The sequence below is a fragment of the Aotus nancymaae genome, unplaced genomic scaffold, assembly GCF_030222135.1.
Source record: "Aotus nancymaae isolate 86718 unplaced genomic scaffold, 86718_ANA_hifiasm-v0.15.2.pri h1tg000040l, whole genome shotgun sequence".
Lineage (NCBI taxonomy): Eukaryota > Metazoa > Chordata > Mammalia > Primates > Aotidae > Aotus > Aotus nancymaae.
In genome coordinates, this window is record NW_026988454.1 from 68,081,810 (window position 1) to 68,101,934 (window position 20,125).

At 35.6% G+C, this 20,125-nt stretch overlaps 1 protein-coding gene across 1 annotated transcript in view; it reads left to right on the forward strand.

Annotated features, from left to right (window-relative positions):
- Nucleotides 1-656: 656 nt before the first annotated feature.
- Nucleotides 657-20,125, forward strand: part of FBXL4 (F-box and leucine rich repeat protein 4) — a 48,876-nt gene continuing 29,407 nt past the window's right edge. The window contains exons 1-4 of the mRNA XM_012444261.3: nt 657-884; nt 1,528-2,111; nt 13,348-13,693; nt 17,901-18,145. Of these exons, the coding sequence (XP_012299684.2) occupies nt 1,600-2,111; nt 13,348-13,693; nt 17,901-18,145 (1,103 nt within the window). The 5' untranslated portion in view covers nt 657-884; nt 1,528-1,599. The remainder of the gene's footprint in view (nt 885-1,527; nt 2,112-13,347; nt 13,694-17,900; nt 18,146-20,125) is intronic.

The following is a 20,125-nucleotide window of genomic DNA, read 5'->3' on the forward strand; positions in this document are numbered from 1 at the left end:
CTCACGCCTGTTATCCCAACACTTTGGGAGGCCGAGGCGGGTGGATCACAAGGTCAAGAGATTGAGACCATCCTGGTCAACATGGTGAAACCCCGTCTCTACTAAAGATACAAAAAATTAGCTGGGCATGGTGGCACGTGCCTTTAATCCCAGCTACTCAGGAGGCTGAGGCAGGAGAATTGCCTGAACCCAGGAGGCGGAGGTTGCGGTGAGCCGAGATTGCGCCATTGCACTCCAGCCTGGGTAACAAGAGTGAAACTCCGTCTCAAAAAAAAAAAAAGACTTTACAGGTACAAATATAAGTTTTTTTATAGTTCCTTGTTTTTATCAACAAAAGGTTATCTACTCAGTGAGGATGGGCCCCAACCTATGTTGTAAGAGTGGAACTGGCTGGGAACAAGAGTGGCCACCTGGAGAGCTCATGCCTCTTGGGGTCCTCTTGATTGTTAAATGTTACAAACTGAATCAAATTTCTAAAAACACTGACCTCAGTAAAGTATGTATGCAAGCATAGTTTGAAGCAAAAGCTATGAGTTTGCAACGTCTCTATAGATAGTGTTCATTATTAAGTTATTATATTCTATCATAAAATTAAAAAAAAATACATCTTTCAAAATTGTGTACAAGAGCAAAACTCCGTCTCAAAAAAAAAAAAAAAGAAAGAATGAAAGGTCTAATAAGTAGCTATTTATAGTAATAATATTGTTGGATATTTTGATTTCCTGACTTGAACATAAAAATATTTTCCAAAATTCTTGTCTTACAGGTAAAAGAATGTCACATGTCAGCATTTATACCTGAAGTCGGCATGCAAATTTCAGGGTACATGGATGAATGCCAACTTTTGCATTTCCCATGTGTATCCTGTGACCATTCTATCTGGGGTGAGTGATTTCTAAGAGTCTCTGGCAACAAACCAGATGCCAGCCAGCCGTGGACTGCCCTAACAAATAATGCTAAGAGTTATAAATTAAACACTGTCTGTGATCTGTGATGTGTAAGGCAGTTAATTTAGTTCATCTGGATCAAGTGTCAGCACCAAAAAACTATATTCCCATGATGTGAAATCTGAATTTAGTATGTTTGGAAGAGAGTAATAATTAATAGTAGGGAATTACTTGTTAATATGTAAAATTATAGCAATGCCTAATATTCTTTTGAATTTACAGCAGTATTTTAGTGGCTCACCCTATAATTTAAATAATTTTAATTTTCAGATTCAAGGACTTAGTATTTCTTGAGTGATGGTTATAATTTTATATAAAATAGGGCTTTGGGGATTATATATCTTCCATTGCCTTATAATATAGTTTTGCTTCCCATATTGTATGCATAACAATATTCAGGTTTCTTAAAAATACATTAGAACATTTATTTATACCAGACTTCACATTTGTATTTTAAAACTTTTTTTTTAGTTTCATTCTGGGAAATCACATTGAGGATAGAGCCTGTTTGTTACCTTATCCATGCATTTTTCTGCTTATTTAAATTATTTTACTTCACCAAGCCATTCATTTTTTTTAGAACATCCTTCAAAGAGTCCGTGCATCTTACTGAGGACACCTGACCTTTTGAAGCTTCATAATTCACATCTAGATGTCACCAGTCTTTCCCATGTTAACAGTTCTGACTATGTTTTATTATATATGCCTTCGGCGCCGAGCCAGGACAGCTACAAGAGGAGAGATGATGAACAGCCATAGAACCATAGAATCAAACAGCCAGACTTCCCCTCTCAATGCAGAGGTGGTCCAGTATGCCAAAGATGTAGTGGATTTCAGTTCCCATTATGGAAGTGAGAATAGTATGTCCTATACTATGTGGAATTTGGCTGGTGTACCAAATGTATTCCCAAGTTCTGGTGACTTTACTCAGACGGCTGTGTTTCGAACTTATGGGACATGGTGGGATCAGTGTCCTAGTGCTTCCTTGCCATTCAAGAGGACGCCACCTAATTTTCAGAGCCAGGACTATGTGGAACTTACTTTTGAACAACAGGTGTATCCTACAGCTGTTTATGTTCTAGAGACCTATCATCCTGGAGCAGTCATTAGAATTCTCGCTTGCTCTGCAAATCCCTATTCCCCAAATCCACCAGCTGAAGTAAGGTAAGACTCATTTTGTTAATGACCTAAGTTATATGGCCAAAAGGTTTTGGTTGTATTAATATTGGAGATCTTTTTATTGGAAGCAATCTTTTAAGTAATTTAAATTAATTTGATTTTGAAAATTTTCCTTAGTTTCCTGATGAGGAAAAAGATCATTCATGTGAAGATTTAATGTAGACTTTATACCTGTAATACTTCACGCTATAATATTCATGGCATATGAATTTGCATCTCATAAAATTTACCAAAATCTAAAAGCACAATTTAAACTAAAAGGGACAGGGGTCATTCTGAGAAGTTAGTACGAAATATGACTTTGAAAATATTTTCAAACAGGCATCATGTTACCAGTTTTACATCTTTTCAACAACTCACAATAGGCCTATGATACTTCAGAGGAGGTCCTTAGGGGATTTGGTTTAATGTTAGTTGAATGTTTTTGCAACAAGCATATTCATTTAAAAATCAATGTTGCTTTTAGTAATTCATGCATTCTCCCTACAAGCCTATTTTGCATAGCAGCTCCTTGGCTCTTGTTTTTGTCATTCAACCTCCTAATTTTAAAAAATAATAGAATGCAGTCTTGCATGTACCCTGTCCTCCATGTGCCTAGGACCCATTCCTCCCTCAAAGAAACCAGTTTTATCAGCTTCCTTTGTATCTTTCCAGAATTTCTTCATGCAGATACAAGAAAATACAAATATAATTTTTTTATATACACTAAAGTAAGCATACTCATCACCTTGTTCTGCACTTTGTTTCACACAGTAGTATATATTGGTATCTTTTCATGTAAGTAGAAAGAGAGCTTCCTTATTCTTTCCTACAGTTGCAAGTAGTGCATAGTGTGTATGAACCCCAACTTAGTAACCAGTCCCCCATTGATGGGCACTTAGTTGTTTCTAGTCTTTTGCTGTTATAGACATTAGTGCAGAGAGTAACCTTATTGTAAGTCACTTCACATGTGTGCAAGTATATCTGTGGGATAAATTTGCAGAAGTGTTTCTCAACCAAGGATAATTCGATAATTTTATAATGTTTAACATTTTTTTTGCATTTTAACAATTTATTTTTAATTACATTTAATTTTAATTTTTAACATTTGTAATTTTGATATGTAATGCTAAATTTCTCCCCAAAGGGTCTATTTATATTCCCACTGGCAGTGCATTTATATTCCCACTAGCAGTGCATGTACATGGGTGTTTTACCAAAGCCTCGCCCAAGAATGTATTAATAAATTTTAATATTTTTGCAATTTAATAGGTGAAAAATGTTATCTCATGTTAATTGTCAAACTTCTTTTATTATCTCTGAGGTTGAAATCTTTTCATATGTTTAAAAGCCATTTATATTTCTTTTTTTTTAACTATCTGATCATATTATTTGTCATTTTTTCTATTACTCATGGATCTTAGCAGTTTCTAGGACTTTTATATCACTTTATTAAATCACTCATTCATTAAATATTTTAGTGCCTACCATGTGCTAGGTGTTGTTCTAGGTATTAGAGATGTGTCAGCAAGTAATGAACAAAATAAATAAAAATCCCTGCTCTTAGGATCTTATTCTAGCCTGAGAGCAGTTCAGGGCACCTGTTAAACTGTAGGACAGCCAGCTGCCAGTGCAGGAGGAGCGGGGCAGGGATCAGCTGCTACCTCTGTAACATGCGACTCCTCTGATGTCTCTGTCCCCTCAACTCTAATGGGACACCTCCAGGGGCCTGCTAGAAAACTATACAGAGTTGAGCTCAACTTGGAGATTGCTGGTATAATCTTTACTTGTTTTTTTTCCAGAACTACCTTAATAATTGAGCATAATGTTATTAGTCATTTTTGAAAGCCAGAAAGCCAGCATACTTTAATTAAAATCAGATTTTTTTTTTCTCCCTATGAGGAATAAAAAGTAATACTGGAGTAGGATCTTTTGTTTTGTTTTGTTTTGAGACAGGGTCTCTCTCTGTCACCTAGGCTGAAGTGCAGTGGTACGATTTCAACTCATTGTACCATCTGCCTCCCAGATTCAAGAGATTCTCCTGCCTCAGCCGCTTGAATACCTGGTATTACAGGTATGTGCCACCATGCCTGGCTAATTTTTGTATTTTTAGTAGAGACAGGGTTTCGCTGTGTTGGCCAGGCTGATCTCGAACTCCTGACCTCAGGTGATCTGCCTGCCTTGGTCAAAGTGCTGGGATTAGCAGGCATGAGCCAGCGTGCCCTGCTGGATCTTTTTTTATATGAGAATTGTTTTATTAGGACTCTGCCATTCTTTTCCTCTTTCTTACAAAGTTATCTACTTTTTTCCAAAAATCTGAAAAGATTTAGGGATGAGATCTGTGGAACATATAATGCCTTTTCTCCAGTCTAAAACTTAACCACTGCATAACTAATTTTAAGTAGAAATTATGCTCTTGGGGTACTGAGAGTTACTGGTGTGTGATTGTGATTAAAGTTAAAACTTTATTTATGGCTGTATCCCTAATTTGCTTTACTGATTTTTAGCTTTAGTATACTGAAAATACCATTACATTTTAAGAGAAAAAAAGGTAACCAATATATTATTAAGATATAAGAAAAAAGCTTTTTAAATTTTACTCATTATGAAATCAATAGATGTTTCATTGTTTAAAAAGAAGCTAGAAAATACAAAAAATAGGAAAATATATATGAAAAAATATCTAGGCTGGGTGCTGTGGCTAACACCCGTAATCCCAGCACTTGGGAGGCCAGGAGATCAAGACCATCTTGGCTAACGTGGTGAAACCCTGTCTCTGCTAAAAATGCAAAAAAAATTAGCTGGGCAAGGTGGCACCTGCCTGTAGTCCCAGCTACTCAGGAGGCTGAGGCAGGAGAATCGCTAGAACCCAGGAGGCAGAGGTTGCGGTGAGCTGAGATTGCGCCATTGCACTCCAGCCTGGGTAACAAGAGTGAAACTCCGCCTCAAAAAAATAAAAAATAAAAAAAAAATAAACTATAATTCTTCTGCCCAAATTCAGTAACTGTTAAAATTTAGGTGAATTTTTTACACAATCAGAAACATTTATTGAACACCCCCTCTGCCAGTTCACTGCTAGGAACCAAGTAGAGAGTCAGACAGAGATGGCTCTTTTTTGAGCTTACAGGCCAGCCTGGAAAAGGACCATGAGCTCATAAAAAACATATATTGGCAGAAGGGAGAATCTAATCTGTGTGGCCCTGAGGAAATGACTTACCTGAGACCTGCAGGTTGAGTGAGACTCCAGTGTGGATAGGTAAGGGTGAGAGACAACAGCACATTTGAAGGTAAGATCATGAGCTAAGATCATGGTGTTTGAAGAAGTGAGAAAAGTCCAAGAATGCAGAGAATAAGCTATTGGCGGCCGCAGACATGGGAGAGACATTCTTAAGATCTAAACTGGTGGTTTCTAGATTTGAATATCTTGAGGTAACTATTCCTTGCAATTTAGTATGGAAATACTCTGGGAGAAGCTGCTAAGGGAGTAGGGAAAGCACAATGGGAAAAAGTCAAGCAAGGATGCAATTTCGTGTGAAGTCCCAGTCTGCTGGGAGGCAAAGTTGCTGGAAAGCTGGGCTCTCACATTCCTGCACTAGCTGGTCTTTGACCATGGGGTGGAAGGCTGGGAAAGGCAGACAGTTAGTCTTTCAGGCACATATCACTCCCTAGATGAAGCCCAAGGTAATTCTATGAAGAAGATTGTAGGCGTAAACCCTTAGGAGCAAAGTAAGCCCATCTGGAGGGTGGCACCATAGAACTGATGAGGTGGGGGTGTGCAGGTGAATGGTGTTCAGGTGGGAGGAGTCAGCCACAATAAACTAGTAACATGATAATCATAAAAATTAGGGAACTCATAGACTTGTCAGATTATTTACTTTGCTAAATTAAAGTAAAAAGACAAAATACCAATTTTATCTGTCATCACCATCATTTCATAAAAGAAACCTCAGTTTATACCAAGAAATCAGCATGACCAGAATCTTGAATAAAGAGCAGTTGGCAGTTTTATAAGAACATATATGTGTGTTCATTTTTTTGTATGCACACACATAAATGTGCATACTAAATGTGCGTTCTCACATTTAGTGATAGAAAACTCCATCATGCACTACTGTTTAGGAACCACTGGGCTACACTGCCTATTATTTTAATTTTATATCCCTCCTTAGGAGTTAACAAACAAGAGTGTATTGGACTGGCTCAGGAATTTGTTTGCAGGAAATGGACTTCTTTTAATCCTAGAACGTTTAAAATTTAAAAACAGTCTTTTCCTATTTCATGTGATTACATTTCTTTGTTCAGTAAATGAAGTGGAAAAGTTACAGATAGTTCTACCAGATATTAAAATCCTTTCACTTCTTGCCTAGTGCCTTATTAAGAGGAAAAGAAAAAGTGTCCTGGTCCTGAGAATAATATCTTAATGGATGCTTGTTTGAGACTCAGAAAATAGGGTAGCTCAAGGAAAAGGGGAAGAAGATGACAAATAGAGGTCAGATTAAAGAAGCCAATTGGAATAAAGTTATTTGGGAATGAAATTTAGTGATGTGGATTTTTTTTGAGTATTCGAAGCACTCCAACTATATAATACTGAAATTAAGAAAGCAGGGAGAAAAAAGGCTTTCATAGAATTTGCTACCAAATGGAATTGCTTAAGTAACGATTTCCCAAATTTGTCATGATCTGGTCCTTTCAACTTTATTGGCCAAGAAACATGATTTTGTCATTTAACTCAGAATTGACCAAGCTCTTCACTGGTTAATTATTTTTTTTTAAGCAAATGCTAGTTTATTAGTTTCCAGTTAGAGACGGGCTGGGAGGCAGGGAGTCAATAGATAGGCCTTTCAGAATACTTGCTACTTTTATTTCTCTTTGTTTACCTATACTATTCCTTCACTTCCAGCTAGTGAAATGGAACAGAGTTGGCAAGATAACTTTCTTTGCTGGCTACTAGATATGCTTACTAGACAGGATAAATTTTGGTTTCAGGGAAGCTTTTTGCACTAATCTGCCGGTGGCTTCAAGCCTGAATACAGGTTGGAAAACTTGATTTCTTTGGTTTCCATTAATGAAACATCTGTCTTCCTCTCATCTACTCACTGCTTCCTGGTTGCCCTGGAGAAAGTTTCTCAGTGGTATAACAGCAGGTCAGCAGTCACAGAGAGAGTAGTTTATTGTTTCTGATCACTGGACATATAGTAGTCATCTAGTACAATCAACAGAAAGAACATTAAATGGGCTGTGTTGGTTACCATCCCAGAGTTGAATGCTCCAGATGCAGACTGTAAGCCCAGTCTCAAAGACATTCCAGGCTGAATTTTGCACATGTGATAGTAGAGATTTAAAATACTTAAAGAGTACATTAGAGTTTGTCAGGTAGATAAATACAGTATAAAAGACTAATATTAAACATGTAAATATACATATTACAAAGGCCATGACTCAAGAGTTAATCATATCAACACTGCCCTGGGGCTAGAGAATTAAAAGAGTTGAGCTTTCTCTAAAATATACGTGTGTGTGTGTGTGTGTGTGTGTCTGTCTGTCTGTGTGTGTGTACCTGTATGTACATGTGCATATGTTTATGTTTGTTTTCTTGTTTTCACTAACTTGTTTTTATTCTGGTTTTAGTTTTCCAGAATAAAAAGAAATTTGCATATTCTCTTGTTGGGTAAGATAGATACCTTTCTCTTTTTAACTTTGAAATGATACATTTTAGTTATCTTGGGGAATTTTAAACAAAAACTCACTTTAATGCAGATAGCAGAAAATCTATTTGTATTGGTCTCATAGTTAATATTAATTCAAATGGTCACAGACCTATAAATAATTTTTCTGTCATGTGTTTTTCTTGTAATTTTTTTAGGTTATCAAGAAAAATAAAAGTAAGATATAAAATTAATGATTTACTTGGAATTTTTTTATGTTTAGATGTATTTTTAAATCTTTCTAAAAACAAATACAATCCTGATATTCTACTTTAAGTATAATTTTTGCAGCTTCTGATGTATGTGTAACTAAATAATCTTCATGCAATATAGAAATCAGAAGCAAGAATGATGCTAAAATAACAGTGATCGTAATATGTTTAAACATGCTAGAAATGTTAAGGAACTCAGTTTAAAGTATCATCTTAACCTTGTCTATTTTGCATGTTCTGCAAGGTAGCTAGAGAGGACTTTTGTAGATTAATGCATTATTAAAATTGAATATTTATGTTCTAATAAATGTCTTTATGCTTATATATATAATTTTATAATTTGATTTACATTATAATGCATCTCAAATTACACATGAAGAGCCTGTATTGTGTGCATATTTATTTATTGCTAAGAACCTGACAGAGGTTATTTCTATATTATGTTTTCAGCCTTTTTCTTAAGCTTCACAAAACTCCCTATTGAAAGTAAACAACAAAATAGGCTGGCTAAGTTCACATGTGCTGTGAAGCAGCATAGGTGGTTATTTCACAGGGTCTTGAGTGGTCCTTGTTTCTTGGAGATGTTCCTCCAGCATCGTCTTGTGTCAATTTGCAGTGGTGACAAAAGAGTAAGACCAAAATTTGTATTTCCTCATATATTCTACAATTTACTCTGTGATTCTTGGAAATAAGCTCTCCAATATTAGGCATACATTTTTCACCAACGTTGTTTTAGATGTTTCATGCTTCTGTTCCCCAGCACCTATATGGCTAGCTCTGTTTTACTGCATGTATTTACATTAGAGTATTCAAATCAATTCCTTTGTTAGGAACCCTTGATTTTAGCAGCTAATCTCTAGGGACACTTCTTTTTTTTTCTCTTTTTTTAATTGTACTTTAAGTTCTAGGGTACATGTGCAGATCATGCAGGATTGTTGCATAGGTACACACATGGCAATGTGGTTTGCTGCCTCCATCCCTCCATCACCTATATCTGGCATTTCTCCCCATGTTATCCCTCCTTGACCTCCCCAGCCCCTTGCTGTCCCTCCCTTGGCCCCCTCCAACAGACTCCAGTGTGTGATGTTCCCCTCCCTGTGTTCATGTGTTCTCATTGTTCATCACCTGCCTATGAGTAAGAACATGCGGCATTTGATTTTCTGTTCTTGTGTTAGTTTGCTGAGGATTATGGTTTCCAGATTCATCCATGTCCCTACAAAGGATACAAACTCATCGTTTTTTATGGCTGCATAGTATTCCATCATGTATATGTGTCACATTTTCCTTGTCTAGTCTGTTGTCAGTGGGCATTTGGGTTGGTTCCAGGTCTTTGCTATTATAAACAGTGCCGCCATGGACATACATGTGCATGTGTCTTTATTATAGAATGATTTGTATTCCTTTGGTTATGTACCCAGTAATGGGATTGCTGGGTGAAATGGAATTTCTATTTCTGGGTCCTTGAGGAAGCGCCACACTGTCTTCCACAATGGTTGAACTAGTTTACACTCCCATCTACAGTGTAAAAGTGTTCCTATTTCTCCACATCCTCTCCAGCATCTGTTGTCTCTAGATTTTTTAATGATCACTGTTCTAACTGGTGTGAGATGGTATCTCAATGTGGTTTTGATTTGCGTTTCTTTACTGACCAGTGATGATGAGCATTTTTTCATATGTTTGTTGGCCTCATAAATGTCTTCTTTTGAAAAGTGTCTGTTCATATCCTTTGCCCACTTTTGAATGGGTTTGTTTGTTTTTTTCTTGTAAATGTGTTTTAGTTCTTTGTAGATTCTGGATATTAGCCCTTTGTCAGATGGGTAGATTGCAAACATTTTTTCTCATTCTGTTGGTTGCTGGTTCACTCTAATGATTGTTTCTTTTGCTGTACAGAAGCTCTGGAGTTTAATTAGGTCCCATTTGTCTATTTTGGCTTTTGTTATCATTGCTTTTGGTGTTTTAGTCATGAAGTCCTTGCCTATGCCTATGTCCTGAATGGTTTTGCCTAGGTTTTCTTCTAAGGTTTTTATGGTGTTAGGTTTTGTGTTTAAATCTTTAATCCATCTGGAGTTAATTTTAGTGTAAGGTGTCAGGAAGGGGTCCAGTTTCTGCTTTCTGCACATAGCTAGCCATTTTTCCCAACACCATTTATTAAACAGGGAATCCTTTCCTTATTGCTTGTTTTTGTGAGGTTTGTCAAAGATCAGATGGTTGTAAATGTGTGGCGTTGCCTCCGAGGCCTCTGTTTTGTTCCATTGGTCTATATCTCTGTTTTGGTACCAGTACCATGCTGTTTTGATTACTGTAGCCTTGTAGTATAGTTTGAAATCAGGTAGTGTGATGCCTCCGGCTTTGTTCTTTTTGCTTAGGGTTGTCTTGACTATGTGGGCTCTCTTTTGGTTCCATATGAAATTTAAGGTGTTTTTTTCCAGTTCTGTGAAGAAGGTCATTGGTAGCTTGATGGGGATAGCACTGAATCTATAAATTACTTTGGGCAATATGGCCATTTTCATGATAATTGATTCTTCCTAACCATGAAAATGGAATGTTTCTCCAACTGTTTGTGTCCTCTGTTATTTCCTTGAGCAGTGGTTTGTAGTTCTCCTTGAAGAGGTCCTTTACATCCTTTGTTAGTTGTATTCCTAGGTATTTTATTCTCTTTGTAGCAATTGTGCATGGGAGTTTGCTCATGATTTGGCTCTCTGTTTGTCTGTTACTGGTGTATAGGAATGCTTGTGATTTCTGCACATTGATTTTGTATCCTGAGACTTTGCTGAAGTTGCTTATCAGTTTAAGGAGATGTTGGGCTGAGATGATAGGGTCTTCTAAATATACAATCATATGGTCTTCAAATAGAGACAGTTTGACTTCCTCTTTTCCTAATTGAATACTCTTTATTTTTTTTTCTTGCCTAATTGCTCTGGCTAGAACTTCTAATACTATATTGAATAGGAGTGGTGAGGAGGGCATCCTTGTCTAGTGCTGGATTTCAAAGGTAATGCTTCCAGTTTTTGCCCATTCATTATGATGTTGGCTATAGGTTTGTCGTAAATAGCTTTTATTGTTTTGAGATATATTCCTACGATACCTAGTTTATTGAGAGCTTTTAGCATAAAAGGCAGTTGAATTTTGTCAAAGGCCTTCTCTGCATCTATTGAGATAATCATGTGGTTTTTGTCTTTGGTTCTGTTTATGTGGTGAATTACGTTTATAGACTTGCTTGTGTTGAAGCAGCCTTGCATCCCTGGGATGAAGCCTGCTTGATTGTGATGGATAAGCTTTTTGATGTGCTGTTACAATCAGTTTGCCAGTATTTTATTGAAGACTTTTGCCTCTTAGTTCATCATGGATATTAGCCTGAAGTTTTCTTTTCTTGTTGAGTCTCTGCCGGGTTTTGTTATCAGGATGATGCTGGTCTCATAAAATGATTTGGGAAGGATTCTCTAGGGATACTTCTTAGGTTCAGGTTGACAATCCAGGTTTGTTTTTCTGCCTTGTCACTGGAAGAAGGTACCAGCCTGCTTCTCTTTGCTCATTAAACCTGCCACAGCCTGCTCTATCTTTTGGAATTCTTTCTCTGCCTTCCAAGATTGGTTATAGAGTGTACCTAATTTCTCCATTGCTACTTTAATGTTGCCCCTGAATACAAATACTCACAGACTCTTTATATTTGATGGATTTTATTACTATGTTTCAGAAGCGAATCAGTAAAAATAACAAATATAAGATTTTAAAGGTTCTAGAAACTGTAATAAAAGTTCCTACTGTTAAAGTTCCCTATTCTGTGTTTCCTGATTCCCTTGGTGATATGATTATTAGAATTCCTATGGAGCTTCAGCCTAATGCTTTTATTACTCAAGGTAGAAACTGTACATACTTCCCTCTCCATTCTTCCAAGATTGTGGCTATATGCTTTTTCTGGCCCCTTCTGGGCCTAAGAACAGTTGGAGTACCCATATGTTGTTGGCTTCTATAGTTTTGGCTGTGATTTCTCCCTTGAATTTCACATTCTTTTGTCTTTCAGTTTCCTGTATGTTTTGCCATTATCAGTTTTTACTTAGATCTCAGTAGGTCATTGGACTAGGAAAATAAATGAACAATTTATTGGTGGAAAAAATCTCATATAATTAATAAATATATTAAAAAATTTTAAGTGTTATTAGTAATCAGTGAATTATGAATCACATCATAAGGAGATATGACTCACTATGAAACTAGAGATTGTTTTTAATGCTTTCAGTGATTATTCTTATGTACTATTGATGTAAGCTTATTTGAAAGCAGTTTGTAGTGTGTATTGAGAAACTTAAAAATATTCTTATTCTTTGATATAAAATCTTTATTAAAAATTTTTACTAGCTAAAGTAAATAACTAGGAATGGGGAAAGATAATAATTGAAGTATTTTTTAATGTTTCTAATTTTCTCTCCTCTATTGGGAAACGATATTAGAGAAATAGTTAACTTAGATATTAAATACCTGATGATACTATGCTTATGAAGAATCTTTAAATAATTTTGGAAAATAGTTTTATAAGAAGATTTATATGGAGATGGACTGTAAGTTTGGCCTTGAAGAATAGATAGGCAGATAATAGTAGGTTGGGCATTTCATTGGGAGGAAGATCACACAAGCAAAGACACAAAGGTGGAAATAAGTTTATTGCATGGAAAATAATGATTAATGTGGCTGAGAAGCAGGAGTTCATTTGAAGGGATAGGGGAATGTTATTCCCCTTTTATGTGTTTAGATATTTGCTAGATACTGAGGATAAAAGGATGACTTAAAGATGGCAAAAATGGACATTTAGGAGAAGGGCATATATAAGAAAGTTTCTTTAAAAATTTGATGAAACTTATTTGATAAAATAAAGAGAAAAAGATAATATCAAAGTTTTTAGTTTGTATGAGGTTAGTGACAGAAATGGAAAAGCTGAAGCAAAATGATCAGTTGAGTTTCCACAGTTGGTTTAAGCCATGCACACAGGAGAGCTTTATCTTTGTATGTTTTATTCTTACTTTGGGTTTACTTACCTTGTAAAACTGAATGTTCTTCTGATACCTCTAACTATATGTTCCAGTTTTTAAACTGATCAGTGTGAAATGTACAAAAAAGGACTGTTTGGGGACTTATAAAAATAAATAATAAGGTCTATGGCATTTGGTTTATTAAAGTTTTTTATATCTTGGGAACAATACTTATATTGTATTCTATTTATTTTGATGACTTTGTTTCACACTGTGACATATTGGGCATGGAGCTGTAACCTTAAGGGACCAGTAGATCTCATTCTAAACTGTATTATAGGGAAGTTTCTTTTTTTGGCAGATGGGAGATTCTTTGGTCAGAGAGACCTACGAAGGTGAATGCTTCCCAAGCTCGCCAGTTTAAACCTTGTATTAAGCAGATAAATTTTCCCACAAATCTTATACGACTGGAAGTAAATAGTTCTCTTCTGGATTATTACACTGAATTAGATGCAGTTGTGCTACATGGTGTGAAGGACAAGCCAGTGCTTTCTCTCAAGACTTCACTTATTGACATGAATGATATAGAAGATGATGCCTATGAAGAAAAGGATGGTTGTGGAATGGACAATCTTAACAAAAAGTTTAGCAGTGCTGTCCTCAGGGAAGGGCCAAATAATGGGTATTTTGATAAACTACCTTATGAGGTAAGCCAAAAATATTTAGCAGCAGTATTGGATATACACTATAGGTTTTTAATCTTTAATCTTTAGATATTAATGTTTACTCAGCATTGGTAATTGAGCATTGGTAAGGTATAAATAATTTGATGTGTTGTATATTTTAATTTTGGAAAAACTAGAAAAAATCATGTTTTAACTAATTTCACTGCTTTTGTTTTGGATTGACTTTAGTGTTTCTAGATAAACTATTAAGTATATATTTTCATATTGCTAATTAACAATAACCAAATACAAAAAACAGTAATAAGTAACGCTCCACTTAAATTCATATTGCACAGTTTAAATATGGCCAATACATACTTAACTTTATATTAGTTATGTTAAAGATGATTTGCTATTAAAATAAGAATATTAATAAGACTGAAGTGAGCGCTTATTCCATTTAATTCATAATTTCTCTAAGTGTCATTTTTTTTTTCTATACTAACTCTATTCTTTATTCTCCTAACTGTGATTTTTGGTCTAGGCAGGTAGTACTTTTACCTTGGAATTATTAATATTTTTTTGTGTGTCTAATTTGCAGTCTTGTTTTCAGTGTGTCCCTACTGGGATGTTGCCAAGGTATATTTAGCATCCCAGGCTCACAGATGTCAAATGCTAGTAGCATTCCAGGGCCATGTGACACCAAAATCTCCCTACTAGTTTCAAAATATTCCTGGCGGTGTGAGTAGGGCCAAGCATTTATTTCTGTCTCCCACTGAAAACTACTCTGTGGTTAAAAATGTATAATCAATTTTCTTTTTAAGAAAGCTTTATAGACTCAAATTTTAACCATCTTAGATATCCCACTTCCAAATCGATGGGTATTTTGGATTTCATGGTAATAACACAAATAGCTTAACTTTCATGAAACAATAAGACAGCCTCTTGAATGTCTTATAGTAATAGTAACCATAATGCCTCTCCAACATATTACAGTTAAAATGCCATGGTACGTCTTGTGAAGTAGCTAAAGTTGCCACATAAAGATGAATTTAGGTGTCCAGGGTAATTCAGTCTTTAAGCCATGAGACCGGGATCCCACCCAGACCTCAAGTATTGGAAAGGAAGCTTCACAGATTGGAGAAGACTATCTGGCCCTTACTGGGAGGAAGGAGGAAAGATGAAGGGAAAGGTGGGTTTGGGGAGAGAGAGGAGCGTGAGATACTAACAGTGTTGCTCCTCAGGGCTCTGAGGAGGGTCTGTTGTGGTAGCAGTAGGAGCAATTCATCTGGAGGAGAGTGAATCGCCGCTTTGATTCTTACTCACTTGCAAAAATTGTAAAATAGAAATTTAAACTCAGCAAATACATTTTAAACAGTTTATTGAATTTTATCCAAACCTGATAAAATGTTTGACACATAGAATTTGAATGAAGGGCAGAAGACACTTTAGGGAAAGGGAAGAGAAGGTACAAAGATGAGAAGTGAAACTGTGTGACTTGTTTGGGAACTCCAGTGTTTCAGTGTGGCCGAAACATAGGATTTGATAGGAGAGCTGCAGGAAGTGGAATTGGACGGAGGCTCAGGGCTGCCTCAGTGCACCTACAGCTCCATGCACGTAGGTGACAGTGATTGGAACTCCCCGTCTTTGGCAGTGTGGAGTCTTCTCTGCTGCGCCATAGAGGGCTATCTGGGTTTCACCAATAGATGTGCATTTTATCCCTTCAGCCAGTGGTCTTCAGGGTGCTCCAGTATACAGCCAGATTAGTCGAGTTACAGATACTTTAGCCTTTGTAGATAATTTACTTTTGCTAAAAAATTAGAACATGCGTTGAAGTAGGAAAATACAATATAGTATCAGTTTACCTTAATCAGTGTATTCAATGACATCTCAATTAAAATGCAAACAGAATTTTTTTTTAAATTGAAAAGTTTACCTAAAAATATGAAAATAGAAAAATTCTGGAAAAGAAGAGTGATAGAGGAGTATTAGTCCTGATTCTCATTTGCAGCCAAACAATCCACAGTATTCCAACACATATACTTAAAAAACTTAGTTATTTTACTTGGAGGACTATTGATATGGGAGAAATAACATACAGATAAATGGAACAGGTAGAGTCCAGGAACAGGCCAAGAGGAAAGAAGGAAATGTATTGACAACTCCCCTCGGAAACTGTTGTATTTCTGTAGTTAAAAACAAAAGAAAAATAAAAGCAGTTTCATACCTTTTCTTCCTTTTTTTTCAGAATAAAAAAGTTTCGATACCAGTGTTGTCTAGGATATAAACAAAAGGGTACTTTCATACAATTTTTGTGGATATATAAATTGATGTGAACATTCTGAATGGCAATTCTCCACTTGCATCAAAACTTTTAATTGTATGTAATGTACTATAAGAATATGTTTTCAAAGTTTGCCAAGATGAACATACATGCATAATACATACACACAATGATATTGCAGTATTATTTGTAATAGGAAAAAAAGCAGGAAATACATCAATGAGAAACTAGTTGAATTATGTCACTTCTATGAAATGGAAGGAGGTGGATCTGTATGTGCAGATATAGAAAGATCTACAAGATATTTCATTAACTGAGACAAGCAAGTTGCTGAATGGTGTATATAGTATCATTCTTTTAGTGCAGATTCAAGAACAGAATTTTATACACATTTATTTGGAAAAGATCAGAAAAACTTTTAACATTGCTTGTTTTTGGAGAGAGGGATGGTTAGAACTGAGTGTAGAGGGGAAGAAACTTTTCATTTTAGACCTTTCTTCAAGGTTTGGGTTTACTTTTGGTTTGAAATTTTTGTTTTTTGTCTGTGTAATATTTTACACGTCAACAGGTGTATCTGGATGATGAGATTTCTTAGAGAAAAATTACTCAATCGTGCTAGGTATAGGGACCACTACAATGGGGTTTTGCAGTGTGGGAGAGAGATTGAGCTCAACAGCATGAGCAAGTGGGAATGAATAGCCGAGGAGCGGGTTGGAGAGTCAGTGGGTAGAAAATTACTAAGAAACATCAGGAGTAAGGGATATTCTGCTGACCCTCTTTAAACTTATTTGAAAGATCATGTTGTTGTTACTCTGCATTTTGTGATATTGTGGCTTAAAACAGTGAAATTCTGACCTGAAATTAATACTGAGCCTAGATAATAAAATAAATTGAAGAAGAGCATTTAGGTTAATTACAAAACAAAAAGTTTAGCTAGATAAATACATTGCATTAAATTAAGGAAAAAAAACTCTCTCATCTGAATAAGATTTTTAACATTTAGCAAATATTTAATATTTTTTTCTTTATAGTTCTTAGTTCAGAATAGGCTATTAAAGTAGTAGTTCTTTGAAACTAGTTTAGAAGCCCCCAACTGTTAAGAAAAAAACAAATCTTGGACTAGTTCAAGAAGATAATTTTAATTAGAGATAACAATCTCTTTAATTATACCTTCTTAATAATTCTTGTATCCGTTTGCTGCTCTATCGTCACTGCCAGCTGCCTTAAGCAGACCCCTTATTCCCTCTTTCCTAGAATTCTGCATTAGACTCTGGCTGGTTTCTCTTCCTGCCTCCTTGCTACCAGTAGCACCCCCTGCAATGATCTTTCTGAAACGAAAATCTGACCATGTTCCTCTTTAGTTTAAAATCCTTCAGGACTCCTCATTGCTTTCAGGATAAATCCAAGCTCCTCTGTGAGGCTTTTGTAACACAGTCTTTAACGCTATACTCTCTTTTCACCTAGTTTGCCCCTGACCCATTAGAGCTGAGTATTCCTGGCACAGGTACACTTTCACTTGGGAGCCAGGCTTGTGTCTTGTGTTAGGCTTTTGTAGCATTCTTTGTTTCTTTTTGTCAAAGCTATTAACACATATCATTGTCCTTACCAATCCCCACTGTACTGTAAGCACTCTGAGAATGGGCACTCTTTCTTTTCTGTCCCTGGTGTCTGGCACGTATTAGCTGTTCAGTAAATGTTGAGTATGACAAATTGTATTATTCAATAGATTACCGAAATGTATCTTTGCACCTAAGAAAATGAGTAGGCAATATGAGCTGAGTATATTTGAACAATCTTGAAATGGACTATAGTCAAATGTGCATATGATTTCTTCTCATTTGGATAATTTTGTTGAATGTTTTATTTACTATATGAAAGTATGGTTATAAAATGTATGACACTTTTATTCCTTATTAGATCACTGCTTTTTACTCTTGACGATCTTGGTTTCTCTGTCTTATTTAGCTTATTCAACTGATTCTGAATCATCTTACACTACCAGACCTGTGTAGATTAGCACAGACTTGCAAGCTACTGAGCCAGCATTGCTGTGATCCTCTACAATACATCCACCTCAATCTGCAACCATACTGGGCAAAACTAAATGACACCTCTCTGGAATTTCTCCAGGCTCGATGCACTCTGGTCCAGTGGCTTAATTTGTCTTGGACTGGCAATAGAGGCTTCATCTCTGTTACAGGATTTAGCAGGTTAGTGCAAAGCCTTGATGAAGTTTTTTGTTTTTGTTTCCCCCGCCAGCAGCAGCCTATACTTACTATGTAGTGGTTTTCATAATAAAAATTTGAAATTATATAATATGTACCTTACAGAAATAAAAAGGAAATGCATTTTGTGTGTCATCATGTTTAGAATGCTGCTGCTTATAAAAAATGAGTGTTTTATCATCCTCCTCAGCTAAATTTTATATTAATATGAAGGAAAACTATACCCTTTACTTCATGTTTTTTAAATCCCAAGTAACTTTAAACAGAGCTCTCATTTCTTCTCTCATATTTTCAGCACAGATGATTAACACATTTAAAAAACTATTTCCAAATCAAAATCTACCTCTCTAATGTGATTTGTCAGAAATGGAAAACAATTTATTATAGAACATTTTTAATTAAATCTTAATTACATGTGCAATACATCACCCAGATTTAGAAGCTCATTTAAACTAATTATGTTGAAAATGCAATTGCATGCTAAGTAGACGACCACACTTGCAGACCTGCCCAGGTGTTTCTGCTCCTTTCTATTTAAGCATTTAGTTTCCTTACTATTAAATGTCACCTGTTAAGCATTTGAAAGCTTGCACAAGTGCATATTCATTTAGTAATGCCATAGTAATTTTTCTTATGATACAAACAGGTGTTTTTCTCTTAACCTTGATCATGGTTTTTCTCATTGTGTGTTACATATAATCCCTGTGTTTTCATGACATGAAATAATGAAGGCATAGAAACTTTAGAGAAATTTTCTGTTATTTTTAATTAATGAATACTTCTGTATTCTATTTTTAAAAATGAAAAATGAACTGTAGCAATCCCTACATGCATCCCCAGTGAATATGTTCTTGAACAGTGGTTTATGAATTAGAAATTTGTATGTGGAGCCTTGTTTCCTCTTAACTGAGATTATAAAAATAAAGATTCAGTTCCAGAAATAAAGATTTATATCATTAGATTTAAATGAAGTCATGATGTTTGAAATAGTAACAATGTGTTCAAAATACGAACCTTGATAGTTTATGCATCAAAGTGAAAAACCAGGCAGTAATGGCTAGTAACACATGTTGAAACCATGGATGCACTGAGTTTCTTTTCTGCCAGAAATTGAACCAGGAGAAGGGGTTTGTTGCTAGATATTTGGCAGCTGTCTAGTGAAACAGTCTAGTGAAACACAGTTTATTCCTTTCTACTTCCCCTTGTCCCAAATGCACACATTTCAAATTCGTTTCTTTGCTAATAGGACCGAGAAAGAACTGAAGCTAATGAAGGCTGTGAATATTTAGTGCATACATTATCATAAACCAAGACTAACTGAATATGAGAGCAGAAAGAACAAGTGGTGTCAGTAAGCATTATTTTACATTATATAAACCTTTAGGGTATTTTAATCACCCTCATAGCTCTTTCCCAGTGTTTTCTACTAGCAAGAATTTATTAAATGTTTTCACCCTTTGTGTGCAAGGCATTGTAGTGGGTGTTGTTGATCACATAAAGAGACATATGATGTATATAATATAGTTCCTGCCTTCAGGCTACAGAGAAGACAGAGATATTAAGATAAACATATGTTTTTATAAACGGAATAACAGGGTAGTCACTAATGTGACAGTGGTCAAAGAAAACATTGGTTGTGAATGGCTGAAGTCCATCTTTGCTGGCAAAGTGCTGCATGTGACCATGATAATAATGAGTAAAATGTAAAGCTAGTATTAAATCAATTTTTAAAACTTTCTTTATGTAGCTTCTTCTGGCGCATAAGAAGAAACATCACTTGTAAGAAGAAAACTTAGCCATGCTATTTAAAAAATTTTTAGACTAGTAATGGATAAAGATTTTTTGGAAAGTTAGAGTTTCTATCTACTTTCTAACCCACAATTTATCTTCCATTTTCAATTCACGCAGGGTAGTTGCTGTAGAGCTGTTTGAATAATCAGAAAGAGGCATACATAAGTTTAAGTT